The sequence below is a fragment of the Panicum virgatum genome, chromosome 3K (genome assembly GCF_016808335.1).
Source record: "Panicum virgatum strain AP13 chromosome 3K, P.virgatum_v5, whole genome shotgun sequence".
NCBI lineage: Eukaryota > Viridiplantae > Streptophyta > Magnoliopsida > Poales > Poaceae > Panicum > Panicum virgatum.
In genome coordinates, this window is record NC_053138.1 from 12,637,835 (window position 1) to 12,655,317 (window position 17,483).

The 17,483-nt window shown below is 43.0% G+C and overlaps 2 protein-coding genes across 5 annotated transcripts; one reads left to right on the forward strand and one right to left on the reverse strand.

Annotated features, from left to right (window-relative positions):
* The first annotated feature begins 425 nt into the window (after positions 1-425).
* LOC120697682 (protein MEI2-like 3) lies at positions 426-7,778 on the forward strand. Of its 4 annotated transcripts, none has more exons than XM_039980974.1 (15): positions 428-594; positions 1,657-1,870; positions 1,974-2,019; positions 2,647-2,970; positions 3,108-3,502; positions 3,605-3,763; positions 3,922-4,038; positions 4,116-4,267; positions 5,085-5,164; positions 5,253-5,630; positions 5,900-6,494; positions 6,600-6,684; positions 6,772-6,840; positions 6,976-7,155; positions 7,284-7,778. In XM_039980974.1, exons 2-15 carry the CDS (start codon positions 1,763-1,765, stop codon positions 7,386-7,388), a joined length of 2,793 nt encoding a protein of 930 aa, XP_039836908.1. In that variant the 5' UTR covers positions 428-594; positions 1,657-1,762; the 3' UTR covers positions 7,389-7,778. The 4 variants fall into 4 exon arrangements, with proteins under 4 accessions (XP_039836907.1, XP_039836908.1, XP_039836910.1 ...); XM_039980976.1 differs by having other exon boundaries at positions 1,690-1,870; XM_039980975.1 differs by lacking the exon at positions 428-594 and adding an exon at positions 1,103-1,259.
* A 331-nt stretch (positions 7,779-8,109) lies between these two features.
* On the reverse strand, positions 8,110-12,572 carry LOC120697683 (E3 ubiquitin-protein ligase ORTHRUS 2-like). Its single transcript, XM_039980977.1, has 9 exons — positions 12,059-12,572; positions 10,503-11,035; positions 10,283-10,408; positions 9,993-10,092; positions 9,799-9,863; positions 9,596-9,698; positions 9,386-9,524; positions 9,076-9,290; positions 8,110-8,991 (listed from the first exon to the last, which is right to left on the reverse strand). Exons 1-9 carry the CDS (start codon positions 12,482-12,484, stop codon positions 8,419-8,421), a joined length of 2,280 nt encoding a protein of 759 aa, XP_039836911.1. The 5' UTR covers positions 12,485-12,572; the 3' UTR covers positions 8,110-8,418.
* Positions 12,573-17,483: the final 4,911 nt, after the last annotated feature.

Here is a 17,483-nt window from a genome sequence, read left to right on the forward strand (position 1 = left end):
CCTTCTCTGCTCTCCCTCTCTCTCTCCATCATTATTGTTCCCCACCCAACATCGCAAACTCCTCTTGTTTTGGCTATGTTTGGTTATTTTCGCTCACGTTTTTTAGAAAAGAATCTCCCTTCATAGAATATTAAGTAAAATTTATTTGCAAAATTTTTTTAGAGATGGTGTAATTTTTCGAGACAAATCTAGTGACAGTAATTAATTGTTGATTTGCTACAGTGATGCTACAATAACCATCCTCTAGTCACGCGGTCAAAGGACTCATTAGATTCGTCTCGCGATTTCCACGGAGAGTTGTGGAGGTGGTTTTATAATAGACTTTATTTACTACTTTAAATTAGTGATAAAAGATGAAAAAATTCCATGCAATTCCAACCAAACACGGCCAATGTTTCTTTCTCTCTCCCTGTCCCTATCTCTCTCATCAGTCAAATCAAAGCTAGGAGCCGAGGAGTGTGAGAGAGAGAGAGGGAAGGAAAGGAAAAGAAAGGCCTCGCCTCGCCTCCTCCTCGGACTCCGGCCGGCGAGCCACCTCACCTCACCGCCGTCGGCTCAAGCAAGCGGAAAGAGAAGCAAGCGGGCATGGCAGAGGTATGGCAATGGCACACGCGTACCATCCATCTCCCACACTCTGCTCCCGACTATTCCATTCCGAATCGAATGGGTGATTCACCGGAGCTCGTCTTACTGCTCCCTGCTCTGCCTTGCATGCGATGCTACTCCACTAGCAAGAACAAGTAGAGTTTGTGTTGCGTTGCGTGCGGCGGCGGCGGCAGGGCGTTAGTGCTCTGCCGGGCTCCAAGATTCAGCTTGCTTGCAGTGCGGGAGAAACAAAAAACAAAAAAGTAAAAACACAAGGCGGCCGGCCGGCCGGGGAAGGGGGGCAAATCCACCGGGAATGCTTGCTTTCGCGGGACACCTCCTGCCGATTTGCTTGCGGGGAGGATTTGGTGGTGGTGGGGTTTTGGAATCGCGTAGGCGTGCTGCGTAGCCTATCCCCCGATATCCCCCTCTCCGCAGCTGCCGTCGCATTGCGTTCGCGATTCATTCTCCGCACCTCCAATCCACCGCTGCCTTACGCCCAGGGAGAAGCAACCCCCCCACACACAATCTCCAGCGCATTTCGGCTTTGCCAGCCTGCCCCCGTCATATAATCTCGAGAGCCCAAGACCCAAATCCGCCAGTAGAACAGAGCAGGCTGTTCTCCTTTCCTCTGTTATTAGTTTGAGGCAGCCTGAGGAGCCAACAGTGCAGAGGTCCGTTAGTTTTTTTTTTCTTTTTTGGCCCCCGTTCTCTGTCCCTCTCTCTTTGTTCCGCCTCCCCCCCTCCCCTGTTTGCAAATCCGATCCCATCTCTTCTTTCCCAATTACGGGAGGAGAATCCTTTCCATGGGACGGACAAAGTACCTACCTGCATGAACTTGCTATTTTTCCTTGGTGAAACAAGGAAGCAGCTTCTTTCTCACCTGACCTTTTTCTCCACTGTCCCATTGTTTTTTGCTCCCATTGTCTTGATAAAAATTAGGAAGTACTAGTCTGTGCTTCAGAGGGGAGTGGGTGCTTGTGATCGCTCAAGATACAAATCCCGCCTTCGTTTCCTGCCATCTGTGCCTTCCTCTTTGCTTCATCTTATCATTTGAAATTTCTTAAGCAGGAGGCAATTAATGAGAGGGTACATAACATCCAGGGATTGAGTTGAGGTCAACAAACTGGGATACACTAGCAAAGGGAAGTGAGTCGAGGCACGAGTTCCTGCACCGATGGTGATAGCATCTGGAGCTGTCGACAGGGGGCACCTGTCGCCCTTTGCCACACTGCCAGAATCATCATCCTCGTCATTCTTCTCAGAGGATCTCGTCCCTGCTGAGGTTAGCAATGAAAACCTTGTTGGTTTTCTCTCTTTTTTTTCCTGATAAAATGCAATATCACTAGCACTACATCGACGTGATTTACTTTCCATGTTGCATGCAGAGGCAAGTCGGATTTTGGAAACCAGAGCCAATGGTTGACCACAAAGGTGTGGATCATGCTTCACTTTTTAATTTGTTCATGATTCTAGTTTCTTGCATGATTGAAATCGTCGGTTAGGCGCTATATTTTCAATTCCTCATACACCCTTACAAAACGTATGGTCCTTTCTATACTAGCTGTTGGCAGTTAGCAGAGTTATTGTGCCTTCAATAAAATCTCCTAAAATGATGCATACCTAACTTGCCTTGTCCAACTCATGCTGCAGAAAACAGCTCATAAACTCATGCTTCATGTTTATGCACCCGTGGGGATATTCTGCCTGCTGGTTCTCCTGCTCGATTCTTGCCTATTCATTCAAACCATAACTAACTGACTAAAACCAGAAAGTTAGGCTGCTGGCCTGCTGCAACAATTTAGAAGTTTGCATGCTTCATCAGCATCCAATATTTAGTAAGAATTTTGGACGGAACTGGGCAGGGAATGTGCCTGAGCTTTTCTTACACTGGAATGTTTATAGAATTTCTGCTAAAGACAGTTAGGTAGGAATTTGTTGGAAGGTTCAGCGAGCTGATCGACATATCATCCAACTCATGTTTGGCTGTAACTTGACAAGTCAATAGATTGAACTGCTCTTCAGGCACTGAGTGTATTTGTTCATGTCCATTAATGTCAGGAAGCAAGTCAGCTTTCGCTTCTCCACTTGACAAGGTCCATTCCATGGGCGCAAATCCTGTTGGTGGTTTGGAACATCCACGAGGGCAAGCCTTCAAGGGCCAACTGGACATGCTTAGCCTTGGTAGTTTGATGGGGCAAGAAGAAAATACTTCAAGCCTACCATCAATTTCGTGGGATGATATCCTCGGTAGCTCCAGATCCAGTCTTGGCTCATCTACTAGAGGGACAGCTTTTGTTGAACCAACTAGTGCTGACCAACATGTGCATGATTACGGAAACTACCTTTCATCCAGCTCCTTATCTGAAGTGTTCATTAGCAAATGTGAGTTCCCTTTGCACTTCTCAAAAAAATTTGTTGTGTTACTTGAGATTGTGCAGCTGGACAGCTGGTACATCATTAGTTTGTTTCTTTATTTACCTTGACAGTATTTATTTCCCCTTGCCTTGTTGCTTCTGCAGCAAGGATGATGGTACATGGCGTTCCTGGCCAATCTGCTGATGCAATTAACTCTGGTTGCGAGGGAGATGAACCTCTAGGGTCCATGAAAGAAATGGAAGCTCAAACTATTGGAGACCTCCTTCCTGATGACGATGATTTGATATCTGGAATCGCTGATGGCTTCGAATGCACTGGCTTGTCTAACCAGGATGATGCTGATGAAGATATATTCTACAGTGGAGGAGGTATGGAGCTAGGGAATGATGATTCCAGCAATAGTGACAAATTTCATGAAAGATCCTTTGAGTGTCAACTTTCTGGGAAGCACTCTATTAGTAAACACCCTTCCAGAGCTCTCATTGTAAAAAATATTAACCCGAGCATTGAAGATTCTGAGCTAAGGGTTCAATTTCAGGTTTCAACCCTTTCATCATTCTCTATTGATATTTCATTTTGCTTTATTAAATGCTGTCCTTCGGGGCTCAGATATGTAACATCCTTCCATATGGACCTCCAGCAACATGGGGACATACAAGCTCTCCACACGTCCTGCAAGAACCATGGATTTGTTACAGTGTCTTACTACGACATAAGAGCTGCACAGAATGCAATGAGAGCACTTCATAACACAACTCTGGGGCTGATGAACCTTGATGTTCAATTTTCCATTACTAAGGTGAACACAGTAACAGTTTTATCGAAGTGGAAATGTTTCATAACTTGCATGATAATATGGTTCAAAATCTTCTTCAATTGGTAGACTAAGACTTGAGTAGCTTAATGCTGCAAATCTATCAAATGTATTGATGCTCTCTCTTTGTGATACTTCACTAGGAAATTTTTCTAAACAGAGATGCCAACAACGGAATACTGGCTGTATCTATATTTGACTCATCCATATCCAACCATGATCTTCTCCAAATATTTAGTGTTTATGGTGATGTCAAGGAGGTAGTACTATTTCTGAACTCTGCCTTACGAAATTTGATATCCAATCTTCTGACCATCCTTTTCCTTTTGGGTTATAGATTTGCAAGGCCCCTACAGGAAGCAATAAGATATTTGTAGAATTCTATGATGTCAGAGCAGCAGAAGTATCGCTAAATAACCTTAACAAGGGTGATATGTCATGCTCAAAAATCAAGGTTGAGCATAGCCGTTCTGGAGGAGCAGGATTATGGTAATTAGCTTGGCTGGCCCTTCCTCACTGTTTATGTCAACGTATAGTTGTACCAGCATTTTACATTGCTGTTTACCTTCATAAGGACTGGTTATGTTGTCAGAGATGCACTTTTCTTCATGACGTGAGAGTCTTGGACTAATATGTATAAAATACTGTCAATGCTCATAGATGTAGGACAGATGAATTTTCCTTCATATTTTTCACAGCTTCACTTAGCTTTTATTGTGCTGATGTAATTGTTTGACAGTCTGTTCTTCCATATATGGTAATTGTAAATTAACAATCACAATTCACTCTTCTAACTTTTAGTATTTGCATGAGAACCAAAAAAATCGCTAGGCAACTATTACTTTTATCATGTCTAATGAATGAGTGGCTGTACAGTTGCATCTGAATTTTAAACTTCCTAACTCCTAAGTAGGTGGATTGGTTAGGTGGCCTTAGTAACACTCCTCAGGTCCTGGGTTCAACTCCCAGTGAGAGCGAATTTCAGACTGGGGTTAAAAAAAATCCCCTCACCTGCCTACACGCCAAAGCACATGGAAAATAGGTCCCAACCTGCTCCGACCTGCTCTCACACGGGTTACGGTACGGGCACAGCACCCCTATGTAAGGGTGGGGTAGGGGTTCGGAGGTTTTCTTGGCCTGCGTGATAGGTATTCTCTTATTCAATGCTCGGGGGTTTCTTCCCCCTGCATGCCGAGTTATTAAACTTCCGGTCTCATGCTTTCTGTGCTTAGCAAGTTGTACTATGTTGCCTCCAAACCCTATCAGTTTGTGTGTTGAAGTAACTTGTTTCATGTGTACTTAACAGCTTCACGGAGCAATGTTCTGGAGAATGGAAGCAGGAAACTGTAACTCACCAACTTAAGAACTCTCCACCTGGGACTATTGGTATGTGATGTTTTAGCTATTTTTTACATGATTTATCCCTTCTGTTCATAAATTTTTAGCCTGCATCTCCTTTTCACATGTTAAACAGGAAAGTCAGACCCTATAAGTTGGGAGAACGGCACCATTCATAATTTATATACTCCAGTTAGACCACAGCTCCATGGCTTCTCTGTGAATGGTTCTCAGAAGTTATCATCACCTATCAGAATTGAACATGTACGTCAGCACAACAATCAAGCTACCCTTGGTGAATTTAATGGGTCGCTCGGTCATGGAAGCTATGGACGTGGACTGCAAGCCTTCCACCCACACTCACTGCCAGAGTGTCATAACAGCATTTGCAATGGCAAGTCCATGACATTAAGTACCAGGAATTCGAGCTTCAGGCTAACTGAAGGAGTGGACTATAATAACCAACAAATTTGCTCCAGTAATCATCATGGTCATTCCTCTGATCAAAGTGAAGGTAAAAATTCTCTGCCAAACTGCTTGTAGTTTTGTCTCTGCAAAACTTTATTTAATTGCTTTTCATGTTTAACATGGATTTATAAAATAGGAGTTCTTTATGAAAAGTGTACATTTTTTTTTGTCACTAGATTGTGTTACATGTCTGTGTTACATGTCGGTATATACTGTATTGATATAAGTTTGTAGATGTGTTAGCCGATGTTATACTTCTTGGGCTTTCCTTTTGTTCTTCTGTTCCAAAGTTCATCAGTTCAATTTTTTTTTCAGCACTTGGAGTTACTGAAATTGGAAGTTGCCCCCTTCATGGACATCTCCACACCTGGAATAACTCAAATGGTTTTCCTCAGAGCCCCTCTACCCCAATGTTGTGGTCCAACTTCCATCAACCAAGGAATATGCATGGTTATCCTGCCATGCCACCTCATATGCGGAACACTGGTGCTCATCCTATGGACCAACATCACCTGGGTTCAGCTCCAAGCAATATTGGTGGTTTTGCAAATGTACATTCCTTTCATCCAGGATCACTTGAAAACGTAGGGTTTCCTGGTAGCCCTCAACTCTATCCATCAGATCTCTCTGTATTTACACCTACTAGAGGAAATTACAGGGAGACCATGTTCTCCCCTGTAAATGCTGGGTTTCCGTCACTTCAACAAATATTTCATGCAACCAACGGAAGGAGTCCAATGATGTGTGTTTCTACTTCATATGATGCCACTAATGATCGGATCAGGAGCCGCAGGCATGATGGAAATGCTGCCCAGTCTGAAAACAAGAAGCAATTTGAGCTTGACCTTGACCGGATTGCGAAGGGTGAAGACTCGCGCACCACACTGATGATAAAAAACATTCCTAACAAGTATGTTTACACCTTATGCCATTTTTTTATTCCATATTACTTGTATCATTATTCATTTTGGCCTTCTTTCTTCCCTGGACTTACTACCCTTGATGCTATCAACAGGTACAACTGTAAGCTACTTTTGGCTGTAATTGACGAGAATCACCGAGGAACATATGATTTCATCTATCTTCCAATTGATTTTAAGGTATGTTATTCCTTTTCCCCCAAATATGAAGGTAGAAACTTGCAGTAAGATTCTGGCACTGACTCTTGCAATGTCTGCCTTCCTCAGAACAAGTGTAATGTGGGCTATGCTTTCATCAATATGATTGATCCACAGCACATAATTCCATTTTACAAGGTATATGGCTATGTCCTCGGGCCTTACTAGATAACTCATATTAATAGGAAGTATTTCCAGTTTAACTCACCTTTTTGATTGAACATATGTTGGGAGGAACCGAGGAAGTAATTGGAGCTTGGTAATTTTGTGCAGACATTCAATGGCAAGAAATGGGAGAAGTTCAATAGTGAGAAAGTGGCATCACTTGCATACGCCAGGATCCAGGGAAGGAATGCTTTGATTGCCCATTTTCAGAATTCTAGCCTAATGAATGAAGAAAAATGGTGTCGTCCTATGCTTTTCCACAAAGATGGTCCAAATGCTGGAGATCAGGTATGAATATGTTGCTGCTGTTGTCACCGCTGTAAACCTCAAGATTACAAGTAGTGAATACCATATTGAATTCATGGGTCAGTCCCACATTAAGATTAACAATCCTTAACTTTACACATCCTGTTCAGGAGCCTTTCCCTGTGGGGAACAATGTCCGGACTCGGTCTGGGAGAAACAGACCGCTCACTGGTTCAGACACTAATGAGGGAAGTCCATTGACCTCACCTAACTAAGAAAAGCGTAGCGAGAGAGCCCAGTTCAAGTCTGCTCCCAACTGGGGATAAGTAATGTTTGATCACTAACTGGAGGCTGAAGAACCTGTAATAAACCATTCCCTGTTTTGATTTCTTTTTCTTTTTGTCCTCATCGGCAAGGCTGTGACATGAGTTCGACGATTAGCAAGAACTCTGCTCTGCATGGGCCTGCTGAAGATTCACCCTAAATTATGCCTGAGTTTTGCCTTACATCGAGCAACCTATATGTACGGAGAAGAGCAAGCAGGTGGAGCAGAAATGGTAGAGGTGCTGTGTTTCCGGCGTTCAGGCGGGTGAAAATGAGTTTGTACAGCAGAATTATCGAGATTGTGATACGCTAATGAAGTTGAATTGTTTGTTTTATGGTCATTTTGCCACGCTGCCTTCCCTTGCATTGTGCATGTTTACGGTGTGTAAAGAATTGTCGTGAAGACCAAACGTTTTGATTCCTGTTTTGGTCTTCTACTGTGATGATTACGGCAACCCCACAGATAGCAGCATCACAAGATAAAATTAGAGAAAACCGAGCAAGTTCGGAACTATTGCGATATCTACGGGCCAAAGCAAACTCAGGGACCTCTAGTTGCGGGAGCCAGGAGACTGGAAAATGTGGTGATGCAAGCTAGCACTTGCAACGAACGGAGTGGGCACAGTACTCAACAGATAAAAACCAGACGCGCAAAAAACATAGGCATAGGCATACACAGGGATTGCACGTCCAATGGAGCTGGTAACTTAGGTTATAGTTTAAGCATCTTGGATAAACAACCGTCCAGATTCCAGGAGGCACGACCAGGGAATCACCAAGGCCGGCAATAGGTTTACCAAACCAAAAGAAACAGATGCGGCGTGGCACGCGATCCAGTTCACCCACAGGCGCAGCAATCACCCCAACCAAAAGAAAGCAAACTTCCCGGAATACATACCTCCCCAAAAAAATGGAGCCTCCCTTCAACATCATCCAGCTCCAAACCACCCAGCTTCCGCACTTCCCTGCTTCCATCACCCATCAGCAACCAGTATCAGCTCTGACACGGCTTCTGGTCCGCCTTGCCGGACTATCATCAGCTTCACTAGCATTCGCACTGCTCCGAGTCACCCGACGGCCACTGCTCACAACAGGACTACCATTGCCTTCACTATCCACATCGCCACTCTTCCTGATCCGTTTCACTGGAGTGCTAGTAGCCTCTTCCACAGCAGCAACGTTTTTCTTCATCCTTTTAGCAGGAGCACCATCTGTGCCGGTCTCAGCATCACCCTTGCGCTTCTTTGTCTCCTTCACAGCCTTTTCTTCAATTAACACATCCACCACTTCAGTCACACCCATCTTGGCATTTTCATCTTTTCCTTCCTCGATTTCAACCACAATTTTCACAGAGCCATCAGCTTTAGCATCAGCACTGTCTTGCCCATCCTCATTCATGCTACTATCATCCTCTTCCTTCACCAAAGCACCATCATTTCCCTCAGACTCGCCATCGCCACATTCCTCAGCATCATCTGAAGCCACCTTGGTGTCACTTTCTTCAACAGCCTTGCGTTGCAAAGACTCAATCAGCTCCATCATTTCTCGGTTGATCTGGAAAAAAAAAGCAAAGCATGTGACCAACTCTACAATCTGTGCACCATATATGCCTTTCAACAAAATTATATTTCATCACACCTGGGGATTTTCTAGGAAGTCACAGATGTCAGTTGGGCAGGAAGGGCATTTCTTCACAATCTTCTGTGCCCTTAGGGTCCGACCACCACGGCTTCTTTCCCTCATAGAAGCCTGGCTATCATATGCCCCAAGCAAACAAGCCTTGCAAAAGTTGTGAGCACATGGAGTAGTAAGGGGTTCTTTAATCAACGCCCGACAGATGGAACAACCAAACTCTGCAGGACCCGGGAAAGTAAAAGTAATTCTGAGATAATGCATTCAAAACATCATAAGAGTCACCACAAAATAGGTCAAACAGAAGGGCACAAACCTTTCAGCAGTCTCTCAGCCACAGACATATGAGCACGCTTTGTTGCTCTCCGGATTTGTTTGTCAGTCTCAGGATCCCCAGACAGAACAGGCTTTTTGCTGATTGGTGGAGGCACCACCCATTTCCAGCCTTCTTTCTCCTATCACAACAAAGTATAAGCCATTCATAACACAGTACAGTTACATTGGAAGAAGAAACAGAGGTACATACAACATAGTCCCATGAAGGCCGTCCTTTCCTCTCCGTTATATCAGTTGCACCTTGCAGCTCCTTTATCTTCGGCAATGGCCTCGGACGGTCACCATGATCATCACTTAAAAGCCAAAGCATAAGATGTCAGCACAAACATGCCCCTTTTCCTTAAGATCGGGAGTTATAGTCTAATAGCCACAGGGCACAGTATTTTGTCAAACCTGGTCCATGGAGCAGGTTCATTGTCACACCGTACAAAGAGATACCTGCAGACCTTAAACTTACCCTATGGCAAAAGACAGAAGAGTATTCAATACATTTCAATATATTATTCAATTTGTCAGCTCATAGGCAGCTGCATGGTATGAAAGCATGAAGCTACATCTGCACTTTGTATACAGGAGAATAAAATTACCTGAATACCAATCTTCCTCCAACATTTCTCAATTCTATAAATTCCATCATACCTCAAACCAGATTCAGGAGCATATGAGGAACGCTTCTCTTTGTGTGACCTATTTAAGAAAATGTAGAACAAAAGTTCAAAGATTAAAGGATACAAAGTAGTATAGACTGTAAAATTAGAAACCTCAGTATTTAACAATTAAGGAAACTAAGAAATAAAGAAAGGATCGATAGAAGATCACAGCATCTACTTAATGAACATCATGGTTTCGAGTGCAAGAATGACAAAAGGAAGCATACCGCACAACCCTGACAGGGTATCCCCTCAAGCAACTAATGCGTAAAGCAGCATTTAGCTTCTCAAATTTCTGATCTGATGATTGCTCCTTGTTTGTCCGCTTGTTCCCACTTAGATCCCTTCCACCACTGCATAAGTAGATATAATTTTACAGACATTTCAATAAGGAGAGCACATCTGGGATCCATATGGAAAAAAGAACAGGTGGTAAAATTTTATTACCTTCCAGTGTAAAGAAACCACTCTCCATGGTCTTCATCATCTTCATACCCTCCGGAGAGGGCTACTGATTGTGCGCCATATGTAGACTGGCCAGCGATACCAGCTACATGAGGAAAATGGGCACCCCATTGCCTGCACTCAAGACGGTCTTCCCATGTTTCCCCAACTCGAACTCCAATATTCCTTCGAGGATCATTTTCTGGAAGAATGGGGCCAAAATGATCAGGTGCAATGGTCACAAAGATCTGGCCACTAGAAGCGTTCGCTTTCCCAGCCTTCTTAGCTCTGTCAGTTGTAAATGCCTTGTCAGGCCTATCATCATTCCGAATATAGTGATATGGTGCAGTAGAGCCTGATGAGTTAGGATTCTTTGAAATCTTAGCCATCCGGATAACTTCAACTAGTGCAGAGTTAATTCTTGGTTGCTCAGCCATTTTGGCCGGGATCTGCGCCCGACATTTTCCACACGTCCTTTTCCCATTCTGAATCCACTTCTGGAAGCATTTCAAGCAGAAGTTATGGCCACAAGGCGTCTGCAAAAGACAAAAGTGTACGTAGGTTAGAAATGGCACAAGCAATTATTGAATAGAGGTTACATAAAACATTGCAGCCATACTACATTTTACAAATTGAAATATAAAAGAATATGCATAGAACAAAGAGTTAAAAACTCTGGAACTGCAATGGTTAGTCATCTCCTAATGACCATAGAGAACAATGAAACAATGAACGGTTTGCTGATGACAGCTAACAGGTTATGCATGTCTCATGCTACCTGATAGTTTGAGACTATGAAGTGCAATAAACCCTTACTAATGAATGAGCAAGCTAGATAAAGATAATGTCGCGCTGAACAAAAGTTAGCAGATATGCAGCAAAGATAGGAGACTGCCCCCTATTTGTTATGGAAAGATAGCAAACAACACTGTCAAACAGCTACCTTTCCAAATGGTAGAAGGACAGCCTTTTCCAAATGATGACGAGCAAGGCTATTTCATATGGGAAGTTTGCAAACAACATTGTCAACCAGGTGACATTTTTGAAAGATTGAGAGGCAGCCTGCTTACTATGGGAAGTTAGCAAACAGCAGACAAACGTAGGAAATGAAAATAGATGCTACATTTCAGCAAACAACATTAGATCTCTGTAACATATCTAAGCAGACGTAGGAAATAAAAAGAGATGCTAAATTTAAGCAAACGTGGAAATAATGCCACTCATCACAGCAGCTCTAGCTTGGAAAACCAAAATATATGTGCAGAATAGAAGGAAATATGACGTGACGGTACATCTGACATAAATAAATAAATAAAAATAAATAAATAAATAAATAATAGATGGCCGGCACATGAAGAAGGACCATTTTGATTTGAACAGACCGAATCGAGTCAGAATGGAGAAGATCTAAGAGCAAAAGTAAAAGGAATGCGCAAGATGACTAGGTTGATTGGCACTCCAGGCATGTGATCTGAGCAGTCGAAGTGCGACATTTAGCAGCAAGATGATCTGGTAGTAGAGAAGAGGCGTGGGGGAACGAAATCGGAATGGGAACTTACCGTGACGGGACGTTCAGGAAGCTTCATACAAAAGACGCAGCTGAAGTTCTTCCCCACGATCTCGAGGGCGTCGTCCGCCGCGTTGTCGTCTTCGTCGTCATCGGCGGCCGCGGGGGCGGAGCCGGCGAGGAGGGCCTGGCGGCGCCGCGCTTTCTCCTGGTCGGAGAGGGTCTGGTCGGCCTCGATGGCGCGGATGGCGGCGACGAGGTCGTTCCCGGGGCCGGCGGGAGCCGGGGCCGGGGAGGAGTCGGGGGAGCAGTCGGGGCAGCTCCAGCTGGCGGCGTCGGCGAGGGCGGGGGGCTTGGAGAGGCACGGGGAGTGCCACGGGGTGGCGCAGGTGGAGCAGCGGAGCAGGTCGACCTCGGGCGGGGAGGCGGCGCGGCAGACCATGCAGACGCCATCGCCGTCGCAGGGGAGGTCCGGCATGGCGGAGAGGTGGCGGCGGCTGCGAGGGGGAGGGTTCGCGGGGGCGCTGGAGCTAGGGTTTTGCGCGGGCGGAATGGGGGATGGGGATTGCCGGGGGGTGGGGGAGGAGATGATGAGGAGGGGAGGAGGCGGTGGGAGGGGCAGGTTCAAATTTTTGGGTTTGGCCGCTGGGCGGGCGGGCGGGCGCGGCGGCTCTCCAATTCTCCAAATCCCCCCGCCACTTCCTCCCCCTCCTGCTGCGACGCGCAAGGGATGCGATGGGATGGCCCGGCCGGGAAGAGGGGGAGAAGTGGTGGGGCGCACCTCACGACCCGCCCCCTCGTTCCACGCGTCTGACGCCTCTCCCTTGAAACGTCTGGCTGCCAGCGGGTCCTATTTCGGTTGGGACCCACAACTCAGTGGATGTCAGGTTGCCGTGAGGGGCGTGAAAGAAGGGTTTTCGGAGCGTTTTGGGAAGGGAGCGCCAATTGGAAAGACAGGGGGAGTGGGGAGAGTCGTGGGCGGCTCCGAGGAGTGACGCATTTGCCCCTCCTTCGGATTTGATTTGATTTGATTTCTCGCATACTGTACTTGTCAGTCCGAAACCAGTAAATAATATTTTTTTCTCTCACAGTAAATCAACATCCGTCGTAACACAACATTGTCATTTTAAGGGCACACCTATCAGTTTGAAACGGCTCGTCCTTCGTCTCAAATTATTAGCTATTTTGAATTTTTAATTTATAAATTTTACTATTATATTTAGGTGCATAGTAAAATTTATAACTATCGAAATGATTAAAGTATAGGACGGAAAAAGTATAAATCATTTAACATTCGGTATATATCGTGATAAAAATATCCATCAGCATAAAAGATCATGACAAATACATAATGTAGGTCGAGCGAATATTTACTCAACTCTACCATTTCTTCTCCGCTTATTAAACCCTCTTGCCTTTTCTATCACAAGTCACACAAGCCAGCATTAAACATATTACAATGCGCGTGGGGAAGTAGTAAAAACCCGTTTGGAAGGGATCCTCCAGCGGCTTCACCAGCAGCACCAACAGGAGATGCACCAAATATACGCACAGCTGGTGCGCTCCTGAGCGGCGCGCTGGGAGATGCGGAGCTCTCTTGTGGGGTGCTCCGACTTCGTTCTCCAGGGAGCTCACCCAAACGGGGTCTAAGTGGCTTTTTATGTGATTTTGCTCTTTGACGTATTTTTTAGCTCAACAGTTTCTTCTCTTTTCTAGTTATTTTAAGGGCAACCCCGATGTATACGGTTGAAGCAGTCCACAGGTAGCAGCTTTGTGTCAATAGGGTTTAGTTAATATTACCCCCACAATGCAAAGTCTCAATGTAAAGTAAGGTTGTGCCGCCCTCTTTCGGCTGTGTTTAGATCCTGCAAAATTGGCACTGTAGCGAACTGTATCACTTTTTATTTGTTTGTGATAAATATTATCCTATCATAGGGTAACTAGGCTCAAAAGATTCGTCTCGAAATGTACATCTAAACTGTGAAATTAGTTATTTTGTTTATCTACATTTCATACTCCATGCATGCGTCTTTTTGTACATTTAATGATTCGATGTGATGGGAATTTTGGAAATTTTGAAGAAAGTTGGGGGAACTAAACACAGCCTTCACTTTGTTCCTGCCGCAACTCGGACAGTTATAATATTGGTTTATGGGTAGCCCATAGTGCTACGAGAGTATGGGTAATTTTTATTATTTCTCTCCTATAGCGTGTTTGCAATGGTAATAACTAGTACTAGCCATGTAATTTGCTGATGTAGATGTGAGAGATAAAAAGAAAAATTATTTTATGCTATCAGAACCATACGCTCCTCTCACATATTTTTGAACTACGTGAAATAAATCAGCTACTTGTTTGTCACTAGTGACTACTCTCTTCTAATTTTTTATTGCCACATCAGATCTAAATAGTTAACCATTGTGAACTGATGAGATAAGGTGGTTGGATGGAATATTTTATCTCATATGGACTACTTGACTACTTTTTCACTACATTGTGGGCTCCCTACGAGCAAGGGCAATATTTATGGTCCAACCAGACCTTCATACCAGTAATATTAAGGCTCTGTTTAGATCACACCTCATAAATCCTATAAACGCAAAAAAAAATGTTACATCGAATATTTCGATACATGCATGAAGTACTAAATGAAGTCTATTTACAAAACTTTTTGCATGGATGGGCTGTAAATCGCGAGACGAATCTAATGAGCCTATTTAATTCATGATTTACAACAGTGATGCTACAGTACTATCTGCTAAATATTGATTAATCATGGCTTAATTAGCATCATTAGATTCGTCTCGCGATTTACAACACATTTGTGCAAAAAGTTTTATAAATAGACTTCATTTAGTACTTCAAATTAGTAAGATTCCAACACAAAAAATTTTACGCCGAAACTAAACACGGCCTAAGGGGTGTTTTGGAATAGGGACTTAAAAAAATCCCAGGGACTTTTTAGTATTTAGAAATATTAAATAAATGTTAATTATAAAACTAACTGCAGAATCCTGGGGCTAAACTGCGAGACGAATCTAATGAGGTATCTTAATCCATGATTAGCGAATGGTTACTGTAGCATTATTGTAGCAAATTATGGATTAATTAGGCTCATTAGATTCGTCTCGCGAAAAAGCACTCAGCTGTCAAAAAACATTTATAAACAGATTTTATTTAATACTATAAAATAGTAAGATTCTTTTTGATGTGATAGGGACTTCTGAAAAAAATTGAGATCCAAACAGGACCTAAGTCTACAATGGACCATAGATAAAAGAGCCCACTCACAAATAAAAAGAATTTCACCCAAACTAGTAGTTGGAGCAGCAACAAAATGGTTAGAGGGGATGGCAGGTAAGGATTGAGAGAGTTTAATATTTTCTATTTCTTATAGGTACTCTTCATGTCTATGGGTACCTATAATAGATTCTCTTCATATTATCATCTTTCACAATGTTGAGCCGGTCTTTATAGGACTATACAGACCACTCTTTGAAGCACATTGTGACTGTTCTAATGATAATAACTTTGTGTCACAAAAATAGTTTATGAGTAAAATGCATAAGATGTCCACCAACTGGTAAGGGTATGTCATTTAGATTCACGAATTTTAAAAATGTATTTTTAGATCCATCAACTTGTAATATGTATCATGTAGGTCCATAAACTTTGAAAATATATCCTTAAACTCTAAAAGTGCATTTTTAGATCCGTAAACTTGTAATTTGTGTCACTCAGATTCATAAACTCCGAAAGTGTATTTTTATATCCATAAACTTCATTCATGAGCAGTTGTGTTGCTATAGATGCGTCCACAAATGTCGCCCTAGTATCGCTCTCCATGAATATCTTTTAACCCCTCACCAAGAATCACTCTAGATTGATCCAAGTCTAATCTCATCACGAGATTTTTCGCCACGACACCTGGCGCCATCATATCCGGCCACCCGCATCACAGAGGACGTAATATCCCCTTCCTCATCACCCATGTTACAGGTAAGATCTAAGCCTTAGAACTCACCAATGACATTCTATAAGTCCCTCTTTGAATTCTAATACATGTCAATAACCTCCAAAATAAGTCTTTCACTCCTCCTATCTTCTCTCACTATGCACTTGATTTGAATTAGAGCTCAAATTTCACCCTTCTAATGGAACTCCAGCAACGCGCGCGCAATGTGTAGCTTAATTTTGGTGTGATATCGGTGCATGAAGGCTAGATGGTGGGCTATAGACCTAGGTGACACAAATTACAAGTTTATTGATTTAGAAATAGACTTTGAGAGTTTGTGGACCTAAGTAACACAAAGTACAAGTTTATGGACCAAATACAATTTCAAAGTTGATGGACTTAAGTGACACTCTCTTATAAGTTTATGGACTTCTGGTGTATTTTACTCATAGTTTATTACTAAAGCAATTGTGGTTAGTCCAAGACTTTACCTAATGAAACAAATAAATTTATAATTTCAAACGGATCATGTATCAGACTTATGTTAGGATTTTCAATATAAAAGGTGAATTCTTTTCTCTCTTTTTTGAAAATAAAAGGTGAATTCTTTTCTTCTCTTTAAAAAGATTTTTGGATTTTGACACTGTAGTACTTTCGTTGTTATTTGGCAATTAATATCTAATTATGAATTAATTGGGTTTAAAAGATTCGTCTCGTGCTAATTAGTTAGACTGTGTTATTAGTTATTTTTATCGACTACATTTAGCACTTCATGTATGTGTCAAAAAATTAGATATGACGGGCACTGTAGAAAAATTTTCAGGAACTAAACAGGGTCCAGTTCGATGCTTGTGAAGATCCAAGAGTCAATAGGAAACAGGGGAGACCGCGTATGGCAGTGCCAGGCTTCGAAATGACATGACGACAATCGACAGGTCAGGTCGGGTCCTCAGCCCCAAGCGCCGAAACACAGCAGCAGTGGTCCGTGGCATTGCCTTTGCTCCATGGACTGTGTTTAGGGGGCGTTTAGTTCCACCGGCAAAAATTTTTGGAGGTCAAATCAGCATTTTAACCGGATGTCGGGAGGACTTTTCGGACACTAATTAAAAAACTAATTTCAGAACTCACTTGGAAACCACGAGACGAATCTTTTGAGGCATTTGACCGCGTCATTAGCACATGTGGGTTACTGTAGCATTTATGGCTAATCATGCACTAATTAGGCTTAAAAGATTCGTCTCGTCATGTACATCCAAACTGTGTAATTAGTTTTGTTATTTAATTACATTTAGTGCTTCATACATGTGTTTAAAGGGGAGGTAAAAATTTTTGGGAATTAAACGCGCCCTTAGATGAGGTGAAAAGTGGAGAAAAAGTCACATCAGTTACTGTAGCACACTGTAACATTTTTCGTTTGTTTGTGGTAAATATTGTCCTACCATGACTTAACTAGGCTCAAAAGATTCGTCTCGCAGCGTACATCAAAACTATGCAATTAGTTTTTTTATTTAACTACATTTAG

Bases quoted from the DNA above. Each gene is read 5' to 3' on its own strand.
- LOC120697683 (XM_039980977.1), bottom strand. From the start codon at position 12,484: ATGCCGGACCTCCCCTGCGACGGCGATGGCGTCTGCATGGTCTGCCGC. The intron at 10,409-10,502 runs GTAATAAAATTT...CTACTTATGCAG, and splicing joins TGGTTTCTTTACACTGGAAG to TGGTGGAAGGGATCTAAGTG. The intron at 8,992-9,075 runs GTGTGATGAAAT...TTTTTTTTCCAG, and splicing joins ACTTCCTAGAAAATCCCCAG to ATCAACCGAGAAATGATGGA.
- LOC120697682 (XM_039980973.1), top strand. From the start codon at position 1,763: ATGGTGATAGCATCTGGAGCTGTCGACAGGGGGCACCTGTCGCCCTTT. The intron at 2,020-2,646 runs GTGTGGATCATG...CATTAATGTCAG, and splicing joins GCCAATGGTTGACCACAAAG to GAAGCAAGTCAGCTTTCGCT. The intron at 5,165-5,252 runs GTATGTGATGTT...CATGTTAAACAG, and splicing joins CTCTCCACCTGGGACTATTG to GAAAGTCAGACCCTATAAGT.